General features: G+C 49.6%; 2 protein-coding genes across 7 annotated transcripts in view; one reads left to right on the top strand and one right to left on the bottom strand.

The window, feature by feature from the left end:
• Positions 1-9,676: 9,676 nt before the first annotated feature.
• The window catches only part of LOC146337450 (uncharacterized), a 37,412-nt gene continuing 26,560 nt past the window's right edge, over positions 9,677-20,528 (bottom strand). For 3 of the 4 annotated variants that reach the window (XR_014784975.1, XR_014784974.1, XR_014784980.1), the window contains one exon: positions 18,121-19,069. Coding sequence is in view for 1 of the 4 variants with exons in the window: in XM_084814634.1 (XP_084670760.1) it covers positions 9,740-9,743; positions 18,821-19,069 (253 nt within the window). In the remaining 3 variants the exon portion in view is untranslated. Of the gene's footprint in view, positions 9,744-18,120; positions 19,070-20,528 lie in introns of those variants that run through there. The other variant, XM_084814634.1, reaches the window with a different exon arrangement.
• GPR4 (G protein-coupled receptor 4) overlaps positions 11,990-20,528 on the top strand; it is a 28,125-nt gene continuing 19,586 nt past the window's right edge. For 2 of the 3 annotated variants that reach the window (XM_084814629.1, XM_084814630.1), the window contains exon 1: positions 15,904-16,210. The gene's annotated coding sequence lies outside the window, so the exon portion shown is untranslated. Of the gene's footprint in view, positions 12,075-14,113; positions 14,269-15,903; positions 16,211-20,528 lie in introns of those variants that run through there. The other variant, XM_084814631.1, reaches the window with a different exon arrangement.

The raw sequence follows: 20,528 nt of genomic DNA, 5'->3' as shown, positions 1-20,528 counted from the left end.
AAAATGAATAAAACAACATAAATGATTATTTAAAGACTCTTTAACCTGGAACACGAACTGTCTACGTAATAGGAAATTATTTAATGCTGCTGCCATGCTGAACAGGAAGCAATAAAAGGGTCAGACGCTGTAATGAGGAAGCTACTAATTTAAAGTTGGAAGGGACATTTGCTGAGCAGGAGTTGTTGTGAGAATGTTACAGGAGAAGTTTGACTACGGATATGGGCGCTGCTGGACAATGTAGTACTATGGTGGGTCTGTGTGGAACCACCGTTTTGATTCCATTTCCATTTGATTGCAAGGAAGCAATGCTTCCGCACCAGTAATGGACTCTAGTGTGGAAGCCACCACAGCTGGATACTTGGGTTATCCTGTATCCTATCCCCTAGGCTCCACTCTATATTCCCTTCTTCCTCCAAGCTGAGATTCAGCTCTCAACCACTAGCTGATTTTGGATGCTTGTTTTGCTCTTGAGTGTTGGACCTTTAAAAAGAAAAAGAAAAGCTTGCTGGCAAAGGTCAGGCAATTTAAGCTGGTGCTGCCACTGCTTGGTTCACTCAACTGTATCCACTGTGTGAGTGTTCATTAAAAGGAAAAACTCTGTTGGGAAGGTGTAAAGCTCGCTGCCTAGATAAAATGACAAAGAGTCTTGTGGGACCTTGTGCCTAGATAAAAGAACTGTTGTTATGGCAGGAGTGCCCACTTTGTTGCCAAGGAACCAGGGGGGGAAAGTGTGCAAGAATCTGCAGTGGGAGGCAAGAGGAAGGATAAGCTTCCCGTAGGAGTCCTCCCCCTTCTCATACACACACACACACACACACACAACACCTTGACTTTCAGGCGAAGGGCATAAGTCCTCGAGGTTTTCATTCTTTACCTTCAGTAGATCTGTGGAGAGGACCTTGTTCTCAGGGCATCTTTAACCAATGGCTGTTTCTGTGGAACTCCCTGCTTGGTTAATACTGGAGCTGAAAGAAGTTTAGGATGACCATTTTCTCAAACAAGATGCCCTTGAACTTGTTTGCCCAAATTTGCATGAATCGTTTCAGTTCAAAATATGCAACATTCCCAATTACAGATGCTGGAGGGGGTGGAAAAAACAGGTTGTTTTTAAATTGGCAAGTCAACATTATGGCCTTAAAAATGATCAACAAGGCTGAAGATTAAGGTTTGCTGTTTAAGCATTTCACAAACTTGAATTTAAACAGAATTTTGAATGTAGGCAACATTTTGTTTCAGACGACTGAAATGCTCAGGCTCTGTTTAGACAACCGCAGTGCCTACTTATGTGAGGCTCCCTTGAAAATGACAGGGTGGAAGCGCCGTTACATGCAGAAACTCAACTTGTGCTTACCTCCTGGGAAGGACGGGCTCTAGAGCCCAAGTGGGACCTCGCAAGATGCTTGTGAGTCTTTCTTCTTGCCCCCAAAGCAGTCTGCAAGTCCGAGCACTGGAAGGATGGAGGTGTGGAGAGAGGATGTATAACCCTTTACCCCTGGTCTTCGGCCTGCTCAAAAGCCCCCCTCCCCAAGGCCTGGAGGTTGTCCTTGCAATTTTGAGCTGAGGAAAGAGTGAAGCAAAAAGGACTAAGCAGCCTTCTGAAGCCCTCAATGGGCTGGGGTGGGTTTAGGCGGGCTGGGGCTAGCATGAGCAAAACCTACCACCACTGTGTACCTCCCTGGCCACTGAGATCTTCAAGGGAGGCCTTGCTCCCTGTTGGATACAGAACTTCATCCAGTTCCAGAAACCTGGCTCCCTGTAGAACACAGGTGTGCACATGAGAGATTTCTCTGAATGCTTTCTCCCACTAGTATAAACCCCATTCTCTCTCTCCCCCATCCTTGACATCACTAGGGCAATCACACCCCTGTCCCAGGCTTCAGCCTGCTCCCTGACACCAAGCTGGCTGGTGCGTCTAATCCTCTTCATGAACTTTTGTGCAAGAACCTAAATTCCCAAGGGGGGGGAGAGAGGGAGCGTCTCCCTGGGACAAATCCCATTTCACCCCTCTCCTGTCTTGGCAGTGGGGACAAGCGCAGTGGCTGCACGCTTCGTTTTCCATTCCGTCACACATAAGCTGGAGTCTTGGGAGCCAAATGGCTTGACACAGGCTTGGTTCAGTGTAGTCCCAGCCTGGGTCTAACGCTGCTTCCGTACAGAATGGTCCACGGTCTCCACCAGCTTAACCGGACGCTTCTGGCTTGGTGAAGGAGCTGTGTCCACAGAAAGCCAGATCCTATTGCCTCCTTCAGAGGTAGCCTGAAAGCTGGCCTCGGTTGAACTGTGGGCATGCTCATAGTTGCTCTTGCCCATCTTTTCATAGGCTGCTTGGAAAGGAAGTTAGCCTAATCATGAAGGCATGAGGTGAGAGGAAGCGTATGCTTTTCAAAAGTGTTTGGGCACAGTAATGAGCAGATGGTGCCCAGCTCTGCCATCAAGCTTGTTGGTCAGTCCCTTTCCACTTAATCATATTCCTGGGGTCCAGTGTGAGGATAAAATGTGGGGTGGAAGAGGAGAGGAATAATGTTTGCTGCTCTGCATTTGTGGAAAGAAAGGCAGGATAATTTTTGTATATATATAAAAGGGAAGAAGAGATGACACACAACTGGCAGGAACTGCAAGTATTTCAAAGGCTGGGAATAAAGTTCAAAACGGCCTCAGTCTAACAACCATTCAGTCAACATCAGCAAAGAAAAATGTAAAGCATTAAAACATCTCGGGAAAAGCTTTCCACAAATGTTTGAGCGCAAAAGAGGATGGAGAATGGTTGAGCACATGACGCCAGCAGTCCTGGTCTTGACCTATCAGTCCCGTGAGGACTTGGGCCCCAGCTTCAGTGACTGCCTCCTTCACTTTTGGGTCTGTCATGCTTTGTAAGATCAACAGAGAGACCTTCCAAAATATATCACATCCAGATAAGCAATGTGCACAGAGAGGCATCATCAGGGTAGCCCCACAACATTCCTGCTGCCCGTTCCATTGGATACTGGACAGAGTCTGAACCTGAGTCTTGCACAGAGGTTTTACAAGATCTTTGTGTGTCTGGAGTTTGGCTTTCTGTGGCTGAGCTTAAGCCAGGTCAGAAGTGATTATGCACGGTGTGGAGAACGTGGGTAGGGAGGCATTTTCCTCCCTCTCTCACAATACTAGGACCTGACAGGGTCATCCCATGAAGCAGATTGGTGGGAGATTCAGGACAAATAAAAGGTAGGACTTCTTCACAAGGCACCAAACTAAACTATGGAGTTCACTACCACAAAATGCAGTGATGGCCACCAATTTGGATGGCTTTAGAAGGGGATTGGAGAAAGTCATGGAGGAGAAGGCTATCAATAGCTACTAGTCCTGATGGCTATATGTTAGTTCCAGTATCAGAGGCAGTATGCCTATGTGCACGAGTGGCTGGGGAACATGGGCAGGAGAGTCCTGTTGCTCTCGTGTCCTGCTTGTGGGTTTCCCATGGGCCAGTGGTTGGCCACTGTGTGAACAGAATGCTGGACTAGATGGACCTTCGTCTGATCCAGCAGGACTCCTTTGATCTTATGTGATGAATTCAACATTTTTATTGATGTCTTTATTCATGTTCAATTGGATATTAGTTTATTGGATTATCTTTAGATAATCTCGTTATCTCCTGGAGCCTTTTGAAATGGGGTGGGTCAGAACTGCAAACCAATCAAAGTATCATTAGGTTAATTTCTCTGGGCAAATGCTGCAGGGGTTTCTGGACCCAAAGATGTGACTGAGATGGCCCTGCCAGGCCTCTAATCTTGTTTTTAATGCCCACTTCCACTGCCCTGCTTTGACTGGGGGCTCCTTCAGACTCAGTTGGAGAGGTGCCCACATGGAGGGAAGAAGGGAGCACCCTGTCTTCTCCCAGCAAAACCTGTTCTCCTGCCACTAATCCTTGGCTTAGCATGGACTTGCTTGTCACCAGGACAATAACGTTTCTATCTGTATGTGGTTCTCCCCAACCTCCCTTTTGGCATGTTGGTTTTCTGTGCTCTGCACCCTTATATAACTATAGCCTGGCATCAGGGTTGGCACATGGGCATGTCTCTGGGGCTTTGTTTCCCCTTGTGAGTCATTGGAAGATATATCAAGGTTGTTGCCAATGCTTTTTGTCTTTTGACAGTGACCCCCAAAATAGCAATGCGCTGTGAGAAATAAACGAATCCATTGAAAAGCTCCTGCAAGCTCTCCCAAAGCACAGAGGAGGCTGCCTGCTTTCTCTGCATGAACCATTGGTCCTAAGAGCCATCCCAAATGTTGTTGGGATCTGCTGCTGCTTCATTCGTGGAAGCCTGAAGCTGAACAGTTGGTGGCTCATTGTGAAGCCATATCTGTAACTCAGCGTTCTTCACACCTTTCCCCATTAGAGCACGATCCAGTGTCTCCCCCCTCCACCCAGTCTTCCTCCTGCCTCCTTAACCCTCCCACCCCTTTGACTTGGTTGGCAGCAGAATCAGGACCGACAAAAGGAAGTGCTAACTAGGAAATTCATTCCCACAAGATGCAGTGACGGCTACTAGTTTATACGGCTCTTTAAAAGAGTTACAGATGATTTTACTGGGGGCGAAGCTCAGTGAAAGGGCACCTGCTTTCCATGCATAAAGTCCCAGGTTCCATCTCTGCTGGCATCTCCAGTTAAGAGGATTTCCAGTAACAGGCGTGGGAAGGACTTCCCTGGGTGCTTTGTGGTGAGGTGGCTCCTTAGCTTCTCTGCACCGAGCGGAAGCAAGGACAAGCGGAGGCTACTCTGAAAGCGCTTTTTATTTTGTTTGCCTTGGCCTGCAGTGGCGTCATTATCCATGTTCCACAGGCATTGGGCACCTCTCACCTGGGCTGCCTTTTTAAAAAGCGTGCTCTGTTTGGCCAGCTTCAGGAGGTGGTTGTTCCATGAAACGAAGTAAGGCAGGGCCAGTGGATTTGGGGCATCGCTCAGGGCTGCAGGGCTGCACGGTGGGGCTGGCCTCTGGGGCACCATCTGGGGAAAGCTCTCCTGCATGTGCCCCCTCGAAAGGAACAGAGCTGTTGTGCAAGAGCGCTGTCATGCTCAGGCGCAGCTCCCTATTGTTTTGAGGCTTCCTGCAGCCTATAAGCTATGTTGATTAGATGAAAGAGGAGGAGTGTCCTTTGGCTTTTCTACCTTGGGTACCTACCACAGCATCTTGGGCTGACTCTGGGGCCATCTTCTGATAGGTGACATCATCTCCTCTTTCTCTCTCTTCCCCTCCCCTTCTCTGAAGTCTCCAGTTTCCTTCTGCAGCAATTGAAGGTTTTGTGCCGGGTGCCAAAATTGATCTTAAGAAGTTTTTGACTCCCTGCATGCCCTCCCCATCTTCTCCCTTTTTTGTTCCCCACTTACTTATTAATAAGCAATTGCTAAGTGAAGCTTCCTTAAGTTGAGTTGTCTCTGGTCCTTGCAACTGTGTTGATCTTGTGTTATTTCTCTCCTGAAGAAGCTGCAGAAAGTCCCTAAGTCCGGGTTTAGCACACCAAGGTTTCTTGTGAGCAACCAGGCCTCACACCCCTGGCCTGCCAGCATAGTCCACAGCAATGCCCATCCTCTGGCTGGAAGCCCAGTCTCCAATCCCAGCTAGGGTGGGATGCAAGCTGAAATTGCTCAAGGGCTTGAGGAAGGCATTCTGCACATGCTCAAAGACAGGGTTCTTTACTATTCTTTCAATTGGTTTTTTATTTGTTATTTATTATGTTCACAGCCTGCCTTCGTTCAGTATAGCTCAAGGTGGTGTACATGGGCAGGGTTCCTGTACACTCTCCCACCAGGCATTGACTAAATCCAGATCTGCTTAGCATCAACAGAGTTGCTGCATTGCACGCTTTTAGACTCTAAAAGCCTGCACTCATCTACTCAGAAGTAAGCAGGACAAGCAGGACTGATCACTCAGCAACACTTTCAAATAGCACGTCTACTCGTGTCTACTCACAAGTAATCATGAATCTCATGTCTACTCAAAAGTAAGCAGAGCAAGCTTCTGCATGGCTACTCAGAGGTCTGCAAGACAAGGCTCAGAAGGAAGCAGGACTGAATCACTCAGCAGCACTTTCAAATAACATGTTTATGCACAAGTAAGCAGGGCAAACTTCTGCATGACAACTCAGAAGTAAGCAGGACAACCTCTGAAAGAAGCAAGACTAAATCATTCAGCAGCTTCACCCCCTGACCCTCCTCCCTCTCCCCCACAGGGAAAAGCTCTTATATCTGATCAGCAGCTGATGGGAGATTCAATGCCTTTCCCTGCTAAGCATTAAGGAAAGGGAGCCTTTTTTCATACTAAGCAGGGGAAAACACTTCTCTCCAAACAGCCGCTGAATGGAGATAAGACTTTTTCCCTGCAGTCAAAGGAGGAAGACACGGCTAGGATGGTTGGGAAAACCTTGAGGTTCCCTATCCCTGGTTTAGACTGCAGCCCTGAATGAGGTGGTTCAGTTCAAATGACTGGTGTGGAAAACAGTTCTGGAGCAGAGATTTAGTGAGACCGCATTCCAATTAAGCCCTGGCTGGTAAGAACTGCTTTGCTGGTTAGACAGAGAGAGTATTGGAATCTGTTTTTAACTCTAGGACCCTGCCCTTGTTCAGCTCTTTCTGTAAAAAGAAAGAGCTTTCTGTTTCTGTTTCTTTCTGTTCACATTAGTGTGAACAAGATCCAGGACCCAGGATGGGCCTTTGCCAGTCAAGGGGGAAGGAAAGCAGTTGTAATTCTCAAGGGGCAGGTCACAGGGGAAGGAAGTGAGTTCAGCCTGCACCCCAACGGTGTCTCTGAATGTGCCCTTTCACTTTGGTTCTCATTCATATCTACGGGGGGGGGGGGAGCAAAGTGCTAACATCGGAGATGCTGTTGATGGAAGGAAAAGGCTACTCCCCCACCTGTGAGGCCGGCACAAGATATTTTGCTGCCCAAGGCAGAAGAATAGATGTATGTATGTATTTATTTAAAATATTTATTGGCCGCCTTCAGGGCAGAAGCCCTCCCAAGGCGGCTTACAACAATAAAATACATAAAACATTTAAAATATTAAGTGATAAAAACATAAAAACAATAAAAACAACAATAGAAACCAACAATAAAACCAGCAACAATGTTAACAGCAGTAACAGCAACAATCGCAGTCATATCAAGAGAAGGCCAAGGTAAAATAATATGTTTTCAAGGCCTTTTTAAAAGCCTGCAATGATGGAGCATGGTAGACCTCTGATGGCAGCTTGTTCCAAAGGGGTGGGGCCACTGCAGAGAAGGCCCTCTCACATCTGATCACCCACCTGACTGCTGTCATGAGTGGGCAAATGAAAAGGGCCTCTCTTTCTGATCTTGAACTGTGGGCAGGCTGATATGGGTGAAGGCGGTCCTTCAAGTAACTTGGTCCCAAACCATTTAAGGCTTTAAAGGTCAAAACCAGCACTTTGAATTGGGCTCGGAAATGCACCGGTAACCAGGGCAGATGGTGCAGTATAGGTGTTATGTGATCGAATTGCCTCACCCCCACCAATACTTGGGCAGCCGCATTCTGCATGAGCTGGAGTTTCCAAACTGTCTTCAATGGCAGCCCCACATATAGCACATTACAGTAGTCCAGCCTGGACATGACTAGTGTGTGGATAACTGAGGCAAGGTCCATCCTCTCCAGTTAGGGCTGCAGTTGGCATATCAGCCTAAGCTGGTAAAAGGCACTCCTGGGCACCGCAGCCACCTGGGCTTCCCCAGTGAGCTCAGAGTCCGGGGGACTCCCAGACCGCGCACTTGGTCATTCAGGGGGAGTGCAGCCCATCTGAGACCAGTTGTAAGCCTCCATCTGAAGTAGTTGGTTTCCCAACCCACAGTACCTCAGTCTTGTCTGGATTAAGTTTCAGCTCGTTCACCCTCATCCATCCCAACACAGCCTCCAGACACTGCTTCAAGAGTTCCAGCCTCCCTGGGATGTGCAGATGGAAACGAGAGGTAGAGCTGAGCATCATCCGCATGCTGATGACATTTCAGCCCAAACCTCCTGATGACTTCCCCCAGCAGTTTCAGATAGATGTTAAAAAGCATGGGGGGCAAGATAGAACTTTGTGGCACCCCACAAGCTAATGGCCATGGGGTGGAACCGAAGTCTCCCACACCACCTTCTGAGACTGCTCCTCCAGAAAGAACTGGAAACACTTTAAAATTGTGCCTCCCAAGCCTAATCCAGATAAACGATCCAGAAGGATACCATGGTCGATGGTATAGAAAGCCGCTGAGAGGTCCAGAAGAAGCAACAGGGCTGCACTCCCCCCAGCCATTCCCCGGCGTATGGTCCCCCCCTCCCCAAGTTAATGCATATGGTACCCAGGCTGGCCATGTTATTTTGGCACCTAAAGTAGAAAATCTCACAAATGTCTCTCCCCACTCCTTGCCAGTCAAAATACAATAATATTAATTAAATAATGAACAATGTAATGACAACTAAAATCAGTTGTCTGAAGCGGCCGCCTCACTCTGCCTAATGTTAGGGCCAGCCATAAACTTCCATGTGCCTCTGTGTGCACAGATGTATTTCCTCGTTACCCCTCTGCCCTCACTTAGGGCTTTTGAGATACAGCTGTCCCTGTCCCCATACCCCAATTGTCACAACAAGGGGCATTTGGCTAGCTGGAGCCTACAGGAAAACACACCTAGGAACATCGAAACCTGACTTATATTGAGTCAGCCCGACGGTCCATCTAGCCCAGTATTGACACTGACTGGCAGCAACAGCTCTCCAGGGGTTCAGGCAGGAATGTTTCCAAGCGCTGCCAGGAGAGGCCGGTGGTCGAACCTGGGCTCTTCGGCGTGTGAAGCAGGGGCTCTGCCACTGAGCTATGACCCCTCTCCAAAATTATAGGAACACGGGAAGCCAACTTATACCCTTGGTCCACCTAGCTCAACATTGTCTGCACCGACTCTCCCTCCAGGGTTTCAGGCCGGGGTCTTTCTTTCCCAGCCCTACCTGGAGATGCAGCCAGGGACTGAACTTCTACATGCCAAGCAGGGGCTCTGCCACTGAGCTATGGCGCTTCCCCCCAAACCTGTCCTTTCTGTGTTGACTGTGCCTTTCATGAGTGCTACCAGAATTCACACAATAGCCAACTACCATGATATTAATAATATGAGATAGCTGGTGTGCTGTAGTGGTTAAAGTGTCCGTTACGGGGGGGGGGGGGCGTTCCCTACTGGTGGACCCTCTTTGTTCCAAAGGTTCTCGATACCTCAGAAAAGAATGAGGGCAGGCTGCCACCAGTCAGGCTAAACCTTGTGACAGACCCCAGTCTGTCCAGCTGCTTGGGGAGTGTTAAGCTTTTCTGCCAAGGTCCCCTCCCTTCAGCCCAGATCTAGAAAAAAGGAATAAAGAGGCAGGCACTTTGGATTTACTTGCCCAGAAGGCACAGAACTTAAAAAACCTTATGGAATATCCTAAGAACACAAAGAGTAGCTTAGCAACTGTTCAGTCTTGCATATGGGGAAGGTTTGAGTGAGAAGTTCCCTTTTAAAACAGTGCAGATAAAAAAAGGGAATTTATTGGGTGGGGGAATGGGGGGAAAGGGAAGGAAATAATCGCGCACACACCAAATTCCAAATAAAAATCAGTAGGGTCAATCTAATGTAGCCAGTGCATTTTACCTACTTGAGTAGAATCTTCAGTTTCAGAGCATGTGCAGAATTCCTTGCAGAGAACAGGATCTGAGAAAGATCTTTTTTGGCCTCCTGATTAAGTGTTACCTGTAAGAAAAGACTGAGGATAAAGTCTCATATTTATGGGAGTCTGAGACCAGTAAAAGCAGCCCTCTTAGTGGGGACTGATTCTTGTTTTGTCCAATGGTGCTAGAAGCCCTGTTTCGGATGTCAGTAGTCTAGGAAGCCAAGTACAACATTATTTAAAGTCTGGTCCATTCCCCCAATGACTCTGAACATTCATGTTAAAAGAGTTGGCTGGTTCCAACTAGCTGCAGCATTGTGAAAAAGAACTTAGGTTCTGAATATTTATACAGGAACACAGCCCAGGTTAAATGCTTATTCAGGCATCACTGCAGGAGTGTGAAGTCCCAGACACTCTAGGTGGCACTGTTGACTTACACTACAATATAGAGGTTTCAGGTCTGTGATAGTGTCAGACCAGGACAGACCTGGGTTTGAATTCCCACCCAGCTATGAAACTCACGTTATGTGTTTGGACAGTCTTTACCACTCCGCCTAACCTACTTCACAGGGTTGTTGTGAAGAAAATATGTGGGAGGGGGAGAGAAGAACTATGTATCCCACTTTCAGCTCCTTGAAGGAAGGGTAGAATAAAAATGTACAACCATATTTTAAGCAATGGAAGCAAGGAGAGATGTTGTGTGCTTGTTTTCTCATGTCTGTCTATTTATTTGGCTTTTCCTCCCACTGACTTGCAAAGGCTTAGGGTGAATCATTACAACATCTTTAAATAGCACAGATAAGAATTCCATGCCACTATACTATTAAAACATTAAGGTGCAGAAGCCACAGCACCCAAACAAGATTAGAATCTCAACTCTCCTGGCCCTCCCTATGGCCAGCTTAACCCCAAATGCAAAAGGAAGGGCCTAGGTAAGTGAGCTTTTGCCACTCCAGGCCCTCCTGGGCTCCCTCCGCCATGACACCATGGCTACCAAGCAAGCAAGCAAGCCTGGCTGTGGCCTTTTTCACACTAGAGTTGCCCACCAGGGCGATAGGAAGTAGCTCTGAAGTTTGCTTGTAGCTCTCTGAGCAACGCTGCTGTCCTCCCTCATGGCAGACTCTACAAAAGGGTGACAGGAAGGGCCTGAATTCACCAGCAGCCAAGATGATTCAGCTGAAGAATGGTGGGGAAAGGAGAGACTCAGCACGGGGAAGGAAAACCAAAGGAAGGGAGGCTGAGCAAGGCAGGAATTGGGGGAGGGTGTTGGAAGCGGATGCTGTCTTATTTTGGGAAGTGGGTGAGGATAACAACAGTGGCCACTTCTAGCGAGCAACGAGATGCTCGCCTCTTGCTGCCCGGGACAGCTCGGCGTGTCAGGAACTGCATCAGAAAGGAAGCCGGCCTCTTCCTGCCCACTGCTGGGACAGGGCGACCAGGCAGGCCAAGGCTGAATCTGCAGCGCATCACATGAAACTTAATCATGACGGCTGCCAGGGCTGCTGTCCCTTGATTTCACAGCACGCTCATCCCTTGGTAGCTGCAGTATCAGGCAATAGCTTCTGCAGGTGTGAAATGGGTCATGGCAAGATCACCACTGCCAGCTGAACCTTCCAGTCAGCCACTGTCAACTCAGCCACCCTTCTCTTCAGCAGGAGGGTGTTCACACACGTGGCTGAGTCACCACGTGTTGAATGGCCGAGGGGTGCACCAGTCCTTGGCAAGTGGTGGCTGAACGTGTGCAGCTGCGTTCAAGTAATGGGAAAGTCTATTTAGAGCAGCCTTCCCAAATCTGGTATCCTCCAGATGTGCTGGACTACAACTCCCACAGTTCTCAGCCAGTATGTTTGGGGAAGGCTGCAGTAGGGCATTGGCCCTGTGAGGCTAGATTTACACAGCATTAATTTCCGCACTTCCCCACCACACGATGTGGCAACAGCTAACAGCTTAGAAGGCTATAAAAGGGGATTCAACGCATTCATGGAGCAGACCAAGCAATGGCAATTTGCCACAATAGCAAAGTGAAACCTCCATCTACAGAGGCACTCTACCTGCTGAGAGGGCAAATGATGGGGGAGGCCTGTTGCCTTTGCACCCTACTTGTGAGCACAGTTAATACTATGGAACTCACTGCCACAAGATGTGGCGATGGCCACTAACAGAGAGAGCTGTAAAAGGAGAAGTGCATGGAGGGGGAGGCTACCAATGGCCCCAGTCACGATGGCTCTTTGCTAACTTCTCCAGGATCAGAGGCCTCTAAATATACCAGTTGCTGGGGAATGACTTGTTTGGCCTCACATGCTGCCTGTGGGCTTCCAGAGGCAGCTGGTTTCCCACAAACAGAATGCTGGACAAGACGGGCCTTGCGTCTGATCCTCCTGCAGGGATGCTCTCATCCTCCCATGTTCCTGGAGGTATCTGACTGCCCTTTGTTTGAAACAGGGTGCTGAACTAAATCAGCAGCAACACACCTCTTTCAGCTAGAGCACCAAGTTCAGTTTTGAAGAAGCTGGGGGGGGACATTCCAGTGGTGGGCGGGGCCAAAAATACCGGCATGTTTTCACTTAAAGCTCTTACTGCTGGTCACTAAGCCTTAGGAGAGGCATTTTGACCTTTTAGGAGCAGGGAATTGTGCAAATGTCAGGAGATCACCATATGATTGGTGGTTGGGGGAGGGGGTGTGGCTCCCCGGGCGCCTTGGAAGGCTGGATTTGGCTTGTGGGCCTGTGGCTAGACACCCCTGCAGTAGAACTGATCCTCTCTCTGACCCATCAGGCTCTCCTCGTGTGAGTAAGATGAGCTTACAACCCAGCTCACTTTTTCACAAAGCCATTGGAAATGCCTTGAGCCAGGAGATGCTAAGCACGGGCCAAAGTGCGTGTTTGGGGAAGCCATTATCCTGGGTAGCTAAACAGAAGCTCTGTGTTTAGAAGCAGGCCGCCTTTCAATGCAACAGGGGAAGGGCTGTTGCTTTTACATTCTGCTTGAGGCAGCTGTCCCCAAATGGTCCCTGTTAGCCATGCTGGCAGGGAATGATGGAACTTGTAGTCCAAAGCATCTGGAGGGCACCAGGTTGGAGAAAGCTGGCTTGAGGGATTCCTAGGGGCACTTGGCTGACCATTGTTGGGAACAGGATGCTAGACTAGAAGGCACCTGTCGCCTGGTTCAGGAAGACAATACTAGCCCTTAAATGACACAATTACGTGGCCACAAGTTACGGCCAAGATACGCCTTGGGAGGATCACAGGAACACAGGAAGCCGCCTTATCCTGAGTCATACCCTGGGTCCATCTAGCCCAGTATTGTCGACACTGGCTGGCAGCAGCTCTCGAGGGATTCAGGCAGGATTATTTCCTTGCCCTGCCTGGAGAAACCAGGGATCGAACCTGGGACCTTCTGCCTACAAAGGATGTGCTCTTGTCACATAGGAGGAGGCGGCAAAGAGGCTCAGCATACGCTTGGGAAATATCCTGAAGGCTCCAGCTTCAATCTCCCTCAGAGTAACACACTCCCAGCCATTATTGGGCATTTCAACCTGTATTTCTTGCTTTAAAGGTCTATCTTTTTAGACCTAATGATTGCAGGGAGAGAAAAAGTGGATGGAGGAACACATGAATTTAAAGCTCCCCCCCCCGCCCCTTATAACAATATTGTATTCTTTAACACACCAACAGTACTCTCACAAAAACAATGGTGGTTTAAAGAGAAACATCTTAGCAACCTGATTCATGATATTACTTGAGGTCTTGAGATTAGTAATGTCGGTACAGGGCGATGGAAGGAGGCCTTCTTACTATGTGAGCAGATCAACTTTTGCACACATTGCTTAACTGGGAAGCTCACCCAACAGAGCACTGCTATGCAGGCCCAGGGCTCAGACAAACATTTGAATAATTAAGGTGACAAGGCCTCTGAGCACATGCAGAGTGCCATTGTCACAGAGGCCACACACACCCCTGGTTTCCAAGGACTTAATAGGTAGTCCTTGGAAGGACATTCTAATTCTAATTAATTCTAATTAATTCTAAATTCTGTAACCTTGTGTTACAGAATTTGTGGCCAACTAGATTTTTGCACACTTCAAGCACTCCTTGTTCACACAGCCAGGATGGTTAAACTGGGAGGGGGACGTCTCCTGTTCCTCTGAATGCCATGAAAAGAGTGGTGAGTCCAATCTGTGTTGGAGACTGTGTGAACAATTCAGCAAAAACAGCCACATAAGGCTGCAGAAATTAGAAATCAAAGCCCAAATATAATTCTTGCAGACATGTGAGAAACTTTTGAAATTCTAATTGAAAATTTAGAATTGTGAAATTCTGGCTTTTTGAAGGTGACATTTGGAAGGGGTGCAGAAAAGCTAAATTCTAACTCCTCTTTTGATAAAAGAAACATTGGCAAATAATGTTTAGCATAAATTTGCCAGGTGTGAAATTTGATGCCCTGTTTTTTTTAGAAACAAAACAAAAACTTCTGAAATCAACAGCACCCATCACTGGCTGTCTTGTGAACACATCCAGGTTATGGACTGGAGATTCAAGCTCACGTTGGTGATCGTGAGGACTGGATGGGCTACAACTCATGGACGTGGCTCCTAGTTTCCAAGAAAAGGTATCCCTTTGCTCCTCTTTTAATCATTTCCTGCCAGAGAACAATCATTTATTGCTGCAGGAGTTTCATTTAAAGATTTCACAAGCCCAAGGAAAGGCCCAGCCTGCGACCAGCCCCGTGGCTTCTGGCCCAGCAATATCACAGGGCTGACCATATTGAATCAGCAAATGTGCTACTGCTCAGGCTATTAAGGACACAGAAAGAGGGAGTGACCACCTTTTTCTCCGGCAAGGTTCCTGTGCCTTTCATAGCTTGTACAGCAGGCAGAAATTCAACAGGTTGTACTCCTTTGCTAGCTCCTGTGTTCAATTTAAGCGGGCCTATGCAGGAGAACTTCCTGATGGATTGTGCCCCAGGTTTATTAGGGGAAGGGGGATGCCACCTGGAATTTCCATGTAATATCTGTGGATAATGGGGTTGAAGGCTAATAGAGCACCACACCATAGCATAATGAAGAAGTAGGTTAGTTTCCTTGATGTCTCTCTCCCCCACCCCTGCCCCCCAACGGATTGGCTGGAACCCACTGGATTAATAATCAATGCATGGGGGGCTGACTGGTACTACTGCAGTCACCTGCACTGAGGAAGTTCATGCTGCTCGGGGTGCTGTGTATATGTGGTGAAGTAACCTCATTTCCCAATTCATGAGGTTGGTGCTAAGTGAAGTACAGGAAGGGGAAGAAGGCATGAGGCAGCTCTGAAAGGGCTGACCCCATCCCCTGCTCCCAAATTAACCAGGGTTAATTGGAAGGGCCATAGCTCAGTGGCAGAGCCCCTCCTTCGCCCGCAGAGGGTCCCAGTTCAGTCCCCAGCAGCATCTCCAGGTGGGGCTGGGAAAGGACTCCGCCTGAAACTCTGGAGGGAGAGTCGGTGCAGACAATACGGAGCTAAACCGGCCAATGGCATAAAGCAGCTTCCTGTGTGCCTCTCATTTTGGGGAGGGCTCATAACCCGGTGGAAGAGCCCCTGCCTAAGGCCCCAGGTTCAACCCCCGGCACCTCCAGGTGGGGCTAGGAGAGAACCGCGCCGGAAACTGGAGGGGGAGCCGCTGCCGGTCAATGTGGTCGATACTGCGCTAGATGGACCAGCGGACTGACTCCGTATGAGGCAGCTCCCGATGTTCCCAGGGCTTCAGTCGGGCATTCAGCCAGGTTTGACCTCCATCTTTAAGGGACTTCCAAGCCCATCCTTAACGGGCGTTTCCCCCTTCACGGCCAATGATGTATTTAACTTTAGTCTGATGGCGGTTAAGCCGAGTAGCTTGCTCTCCAGCGGACCTGGGGCTTAGACCCTGGAGGCTATTCAAAACCCGCTTCCCAAGCTCACGCACGTGGCTAGTCCTCAAGGAGTTGTAATTGTCTGTGCCTGCTGCAATCATGCCGCCTCTTCCCAGCTAGAGAGAGGACGGCTGTCGTTCGTTCTCGGGGTCCAAATCTCGTGCTCTCACAGGCGGAGGCTGCCGTGCCACCCCGTCCCTTGCCCCGCTGGCACTGAGGCTGCAGCCTCTCGCCGGGCCCGGCCGCGCGCGCTCCTGGCGACTGGCACCGACTGGGTTAAGGCCACTCCCCCGCCCCGGGAGGCCGGCTCCGGGGAAGGCGCTGCGCCGCCCGCCCGGGAGAAGGTCCTCGGGCAGCTCAGTCGAGGCTGAGCCGGGCGGCGGACGGACCCTGCTGCTGCTGCCGCCGCCCCCTCCTGCTGCGGAGTCCCGGGCGCCCCCGTCGCCCAAGCCAAGCTGCCGCCCGCCTCCTCCGCCCAGAAGCCACCTGCCGTCGCCGAGGAGCCGAGAGACCCCGATGGGAGCCGGGCAGGATGCCCCGACAGCGGCGGCGTGAGCGGCACCAGCAGCGCGCCCCCTCTGTGCCGGCAGCAGCAGCAGCGTCGCAGACGCCGGCAGCGGGAAGCCCCCCGACTTCGGCGGCGGCCCTCCCGGGCAAGCCCCAACTGTGAGCAGCACCTGTGGGGGGCGCGGAGCGGAGGGGCGGCAGAGGGCGGTCGTCTAAGCCGGGCAGGGGCTGGGGAAGGCTGGAGCCCCTCTTTGGCCAGCGTGGGTGGGCTGTGCCTCTGGGATCCCTCCCCCCCGAATCATGCTAGGTGGCTTGTCTACTGGCTTAGCACTGGCCGTGAGGTGAGAGAATAAAGCGGATCCTCTGAACATGTGCAGAGTGCCTTTCCTTCACCACTGAGTCAGCGTGGCCTGATATTGATACTGGGGGCGGGGGGGGGGGTGGCTCATAAGGCACAGGGCTCAGCAACCCTCTTAACAATTCACCACTGCTGACCAATATATTTCCTCGTTACTTTTGCATCTTGACCTTCCTCTGGATGGCTGAAATGAGAGTTATCCCCTGTGAGGTAGGTGAGGCTGAGAGGTGGCAACTGGCCCAAGGTATCCATGGGTATCATGGCTGAGTAAGGATTTGAACTCAGCAGATCACGGACATTTTCTTTCAACCTGTTTCACCTCTGCAAATGGTCAACAGATATGGGGAACCAGATCGACACAGCAGCGCTTTTTAAAAAGGTCTTTTAACTTGGCACTTTAATCTCTTCCCCTCTGTGCCTGTACCAATGAATTGACAGTACTGCCTGTAGCCCAACGCAGCCCTGGAGCCTGCTCGGATGGTTGGCCCTTTGCCCTGTAGCTCTGCCTCCCAGATGCATAATGTGTGGGGCTGGCTGTTTGCTTAATGGGGAGAAAAACACACTCTGCACATCCTCTGAAGAAGCGTTCCTCAACTTGGTGCCCTTCAGATGTTCTGGACAACAACTTCCAGCATTCCTGACAATTGGCCATGCTGACTGGGGCTGATGGGACTTGAAGTCCAAAACATCTCCAGGTGGGAGAGAAAGCTGTTCCAAGGCAGAGTGAAAAATCCCTGATGCTTGCAGTTTGCAAGATGGAGTGGAGGAGGCTTAAATTAGGTGAAGGCTGGGGCAGGTACAAAAGAGGCTGCATCAGTAGCTACTGGCAGGAAGAAGCAATGGTGACAGCTTCCCCTTCGAAAACATAAAAGTCAGCTGCGATTCAGGTTTTTCTCATCCTGAACAGGGGTCTACAAAATGGCACGGGACTAAGCCCTCCCCCCAGAATAAACATCAGCCCCTCCGGCTAATAACTAGTATTAGAGGAATGAGTTCAGATATGCCTTCCCCAACATGGTGCCCAGGCAGCATGGGGATTATGGGAGCTGTAGTCCAAGACATCTGCAGAGTGCTGCTGAAGGCTGGCTTAGACAGAGATATGGCATGATGCCTTTGTGGGACAACAGCAGTGCATTGTCCACCCTTCTGGTCTGGCTTCCTTGACCTTTGGCTCCCTTAACTACCGTGATCGGATCTGGACCACAAAGACAGGCTGGTCCCTAGGTCCAGCCAGCCTCCCTGCTCCATTTCAATGGGCCCATGCAGGATAACTTCCCGGTGGATTGTGCCCAGGAGGGGGCAGATGCATCCACCTCTGCTGCCCTTAATGGCAACCAAAACCTACTTACCTTGCCAACAGGGCTGTCACTGTTCAGGAGGGGTTACCATCCTGCCCTGAACCTCCCCACACTTGTGGAAAATCGCAGACAACCATGGGTGTTTGGGGTCAAAGAGTTGAGGCACATTACAGGCAATTTCCCAGGCTGGTGACTTTTAGCTGCACAGCGTCTCCCATATCTTCACCTACTGGGTGCAGTGGAGTAGGGGGAAGAATGGAGAACTCTTCCACTGCAATATCCCCAAACCCGTAACAGAGCCCAACTTTAAAGGGGAGTCTCTTTGCAGCTCTTCTGGGGGACCACATTTCTAGCATGCAAATAATGAAGATCTCCCCCACATCAGCTACTCCAAGGCCTTCCCAAATGTATTTATGATTACATTTTTATTGGCCCTTGGCATGGCTAACAAAATTGTAACAATAAAAACCAAATAACAGAATTTGAAACAATAATGAAATCAGCAGAAATGCAATTTTAGAACCAGGGAGCACCTGGCAACAACAGCCGCAACATAAATTACCAGCCTGATCAACACAGCCTCCCCACCACCACCCCGCCCCTCTCCAAATCCTTGCAGGAGCAGAAACTCTTCCACTTGTTTCTGGGAGATGTGGAGGGTTTTAGTCTGGTTGGTTACATGAGGGGAGCTTCAAAGAAAGGGCACAACCGCCAAGAAGATCTGTTGCTCATGCTGTCCAGTCTAACATCAGAGAAAGATGGAGCTTGGAGCAGAACCTGAGATCCCGGTGTACAGGGAGGCTGAGAAGGTGTTCCTCTAGATAACCTGGGCCCAGACTGCTCAGCTGTCCACCTTTAAAGGTGGAAAACAGCACTTTGATGCTCTTGGAAATGAGATGGGAGCCACTCTAGTTGTTTTAGCACAGGTGTAATGTGCTCCAAGTGGTTTGTTCCCATAATCAAGTGGGCAGCTGCATTTTGTGCTCACTGAAGCTTCTGGACAGTCTTCAAAGGCAGCCCCACATAGTGCATGTCACAGTAGTCTAGCCTTACTAAAGAATGTGTCTCAATAGCCAGGACATTATCATCCAAAAACAGACATAACTGACTTACCAACTGAAGCTGATAATAAAAGGTGTTCTTGGCCACAGTAGCCACCCAGAATCCCAGAGCAATGCCGCTCCAACATTATCCTCAAACTGTGTGCTTGACCCTACAAAGGAGAGTATGACCCCATCCAGAATGGGAAGCCACAACTCCCAGGCTGACTGGCCTGCCCACCACTTGCAACTCCATCTTGTCTGGAATGTCTTCAGTTTAATGCCCACCACTGCTCCCAGGCTCCTGGCGTAATGGGATGTGCTGAAAAAGAGAAAGGGGCTGGGTGTCATCCATGTAATGATGTCACTTCATTCCAGATCTCTTGACAGTCTCTCCCAGTGGTTTTCATGTGAATGTTCAACAAAGTTGGAGATGAGATGGAACCTCACAGAAACCCACATGACCAGTGTGTCAGCCTCTCCCAATTATATGTGTCTTCCCCCACCCCCACCCCACTGGGTATAGGGTGCAGCACTAATCAAGGCTTAGCAGTGGGGAGGCAGGGTAGCTGTAATCTAAAAGGACTCCATCTCTCATGTCAGATACTCTGACAATCAGCTGGGTTTGATTGCACTAGGTCCTCCAAGGCTGATGGGTAACAGAGACAGGACTGCGTTTCTCTTTATGTGCTGTCCACCTTACTGCCTAATGGTTTCCCTGCCTAAGCTGGTAGAGGTGGCCTTGGAAGTAGTGTTGAGGACACGATGTTTCTGGGTCTTGGGGGACTTCAACATTCACACTGAGGCCACCTTGACCGGATGAACCCAGGATTTCATGGCCGCCATGGGCTTATCCCAAATTATGTCTAGCCCAACACATGTGGTGGGACATATGCTGGATCTAATTTTCTGTACTGGAATACGGGAAGGTGTTATGTGTGGGGGGGAGCCGATTATGGCTTCGCAGTCATATACAGATACTCTGTCTAATCAGGTTTGGACTCCAGTCTGCTTCAAACCTGTGCAGGAGTGGGGGGCCAGTTTTGATGGTCTGTCGTTGGAGGCTTATGGATCTAAATGGTTTCCAGATGTCTGGGGGATTTTCCCAAAGATTTGACTGGCAGTCCTGCTGAGGGCCTAGTCAACTCCGGGAATTGGGAGATGACTCGGGCTGTGGATATGATTGCTCCCACATCCTTGATCAAGCCGTCAAGTTATCTCAGCTCCTTGGTATTTTGAGGAGCTGAGAATGATGAAATGGCAAGAGCAACATCTAGAGCACAGATGGCAGAAGACTCAAACAGAACATAGAATCATAGGGTCGGAAGGTGCCTATAAGACCATCGAGTCCAACCCCCTGCTCAGTGCAGGAATCCAAGTCAAAGCATCCCTGAAAGGTGGCTGAACACAGGTTAGCAGCCCTGTTCTGTGGTGCTGTTGGCAGTGAAAGCAGCTTATTTCTCTGCCACCACTGTGTCTGTATAACATCAGCCAAAGCCGCTTCATTAGGTGGTTAGAGACCTGCTGTTCAATAGGTCAAGTTCTCAAACTTTTGAAGGCCCATTGTGATCAATTTGTACTACATTTTGTGGGCAAAATTGCTCATTGCTATTCTGAAATTGATGCCACAGTTTAGACAGAATCAGAGATGGATGTAGCCAGGGCACCGTTTGGTCCTTTTATGGATATAGCCTGAAGATGTGGACAAGCTGCTTGTAGGGCTGAGACCAAGCAACTGCTCCTTTCCCGTCGTGGCTGGTGAAATCTACCAGGGTTGGGTT

This window comes from Heloderma suspectum, chromosome 10 (assembly GCF_057233095.1).
Source record: "Heloderma suspectum isolate Gila_16-S chromosome 10, 16-S_ref, whole genome shotgun sequence".
NCBI lineage: Eukaryota > Metazoa > Chordata > Lepidosauria > Squamata > Helodermatidae > Heloderma > Heloderma suspectum.
The sequence above is the reverse complement of the archived record's forward strand: the minus strand, read 5'-3'. Positions and strand labels throughout refer to the sequence as shown.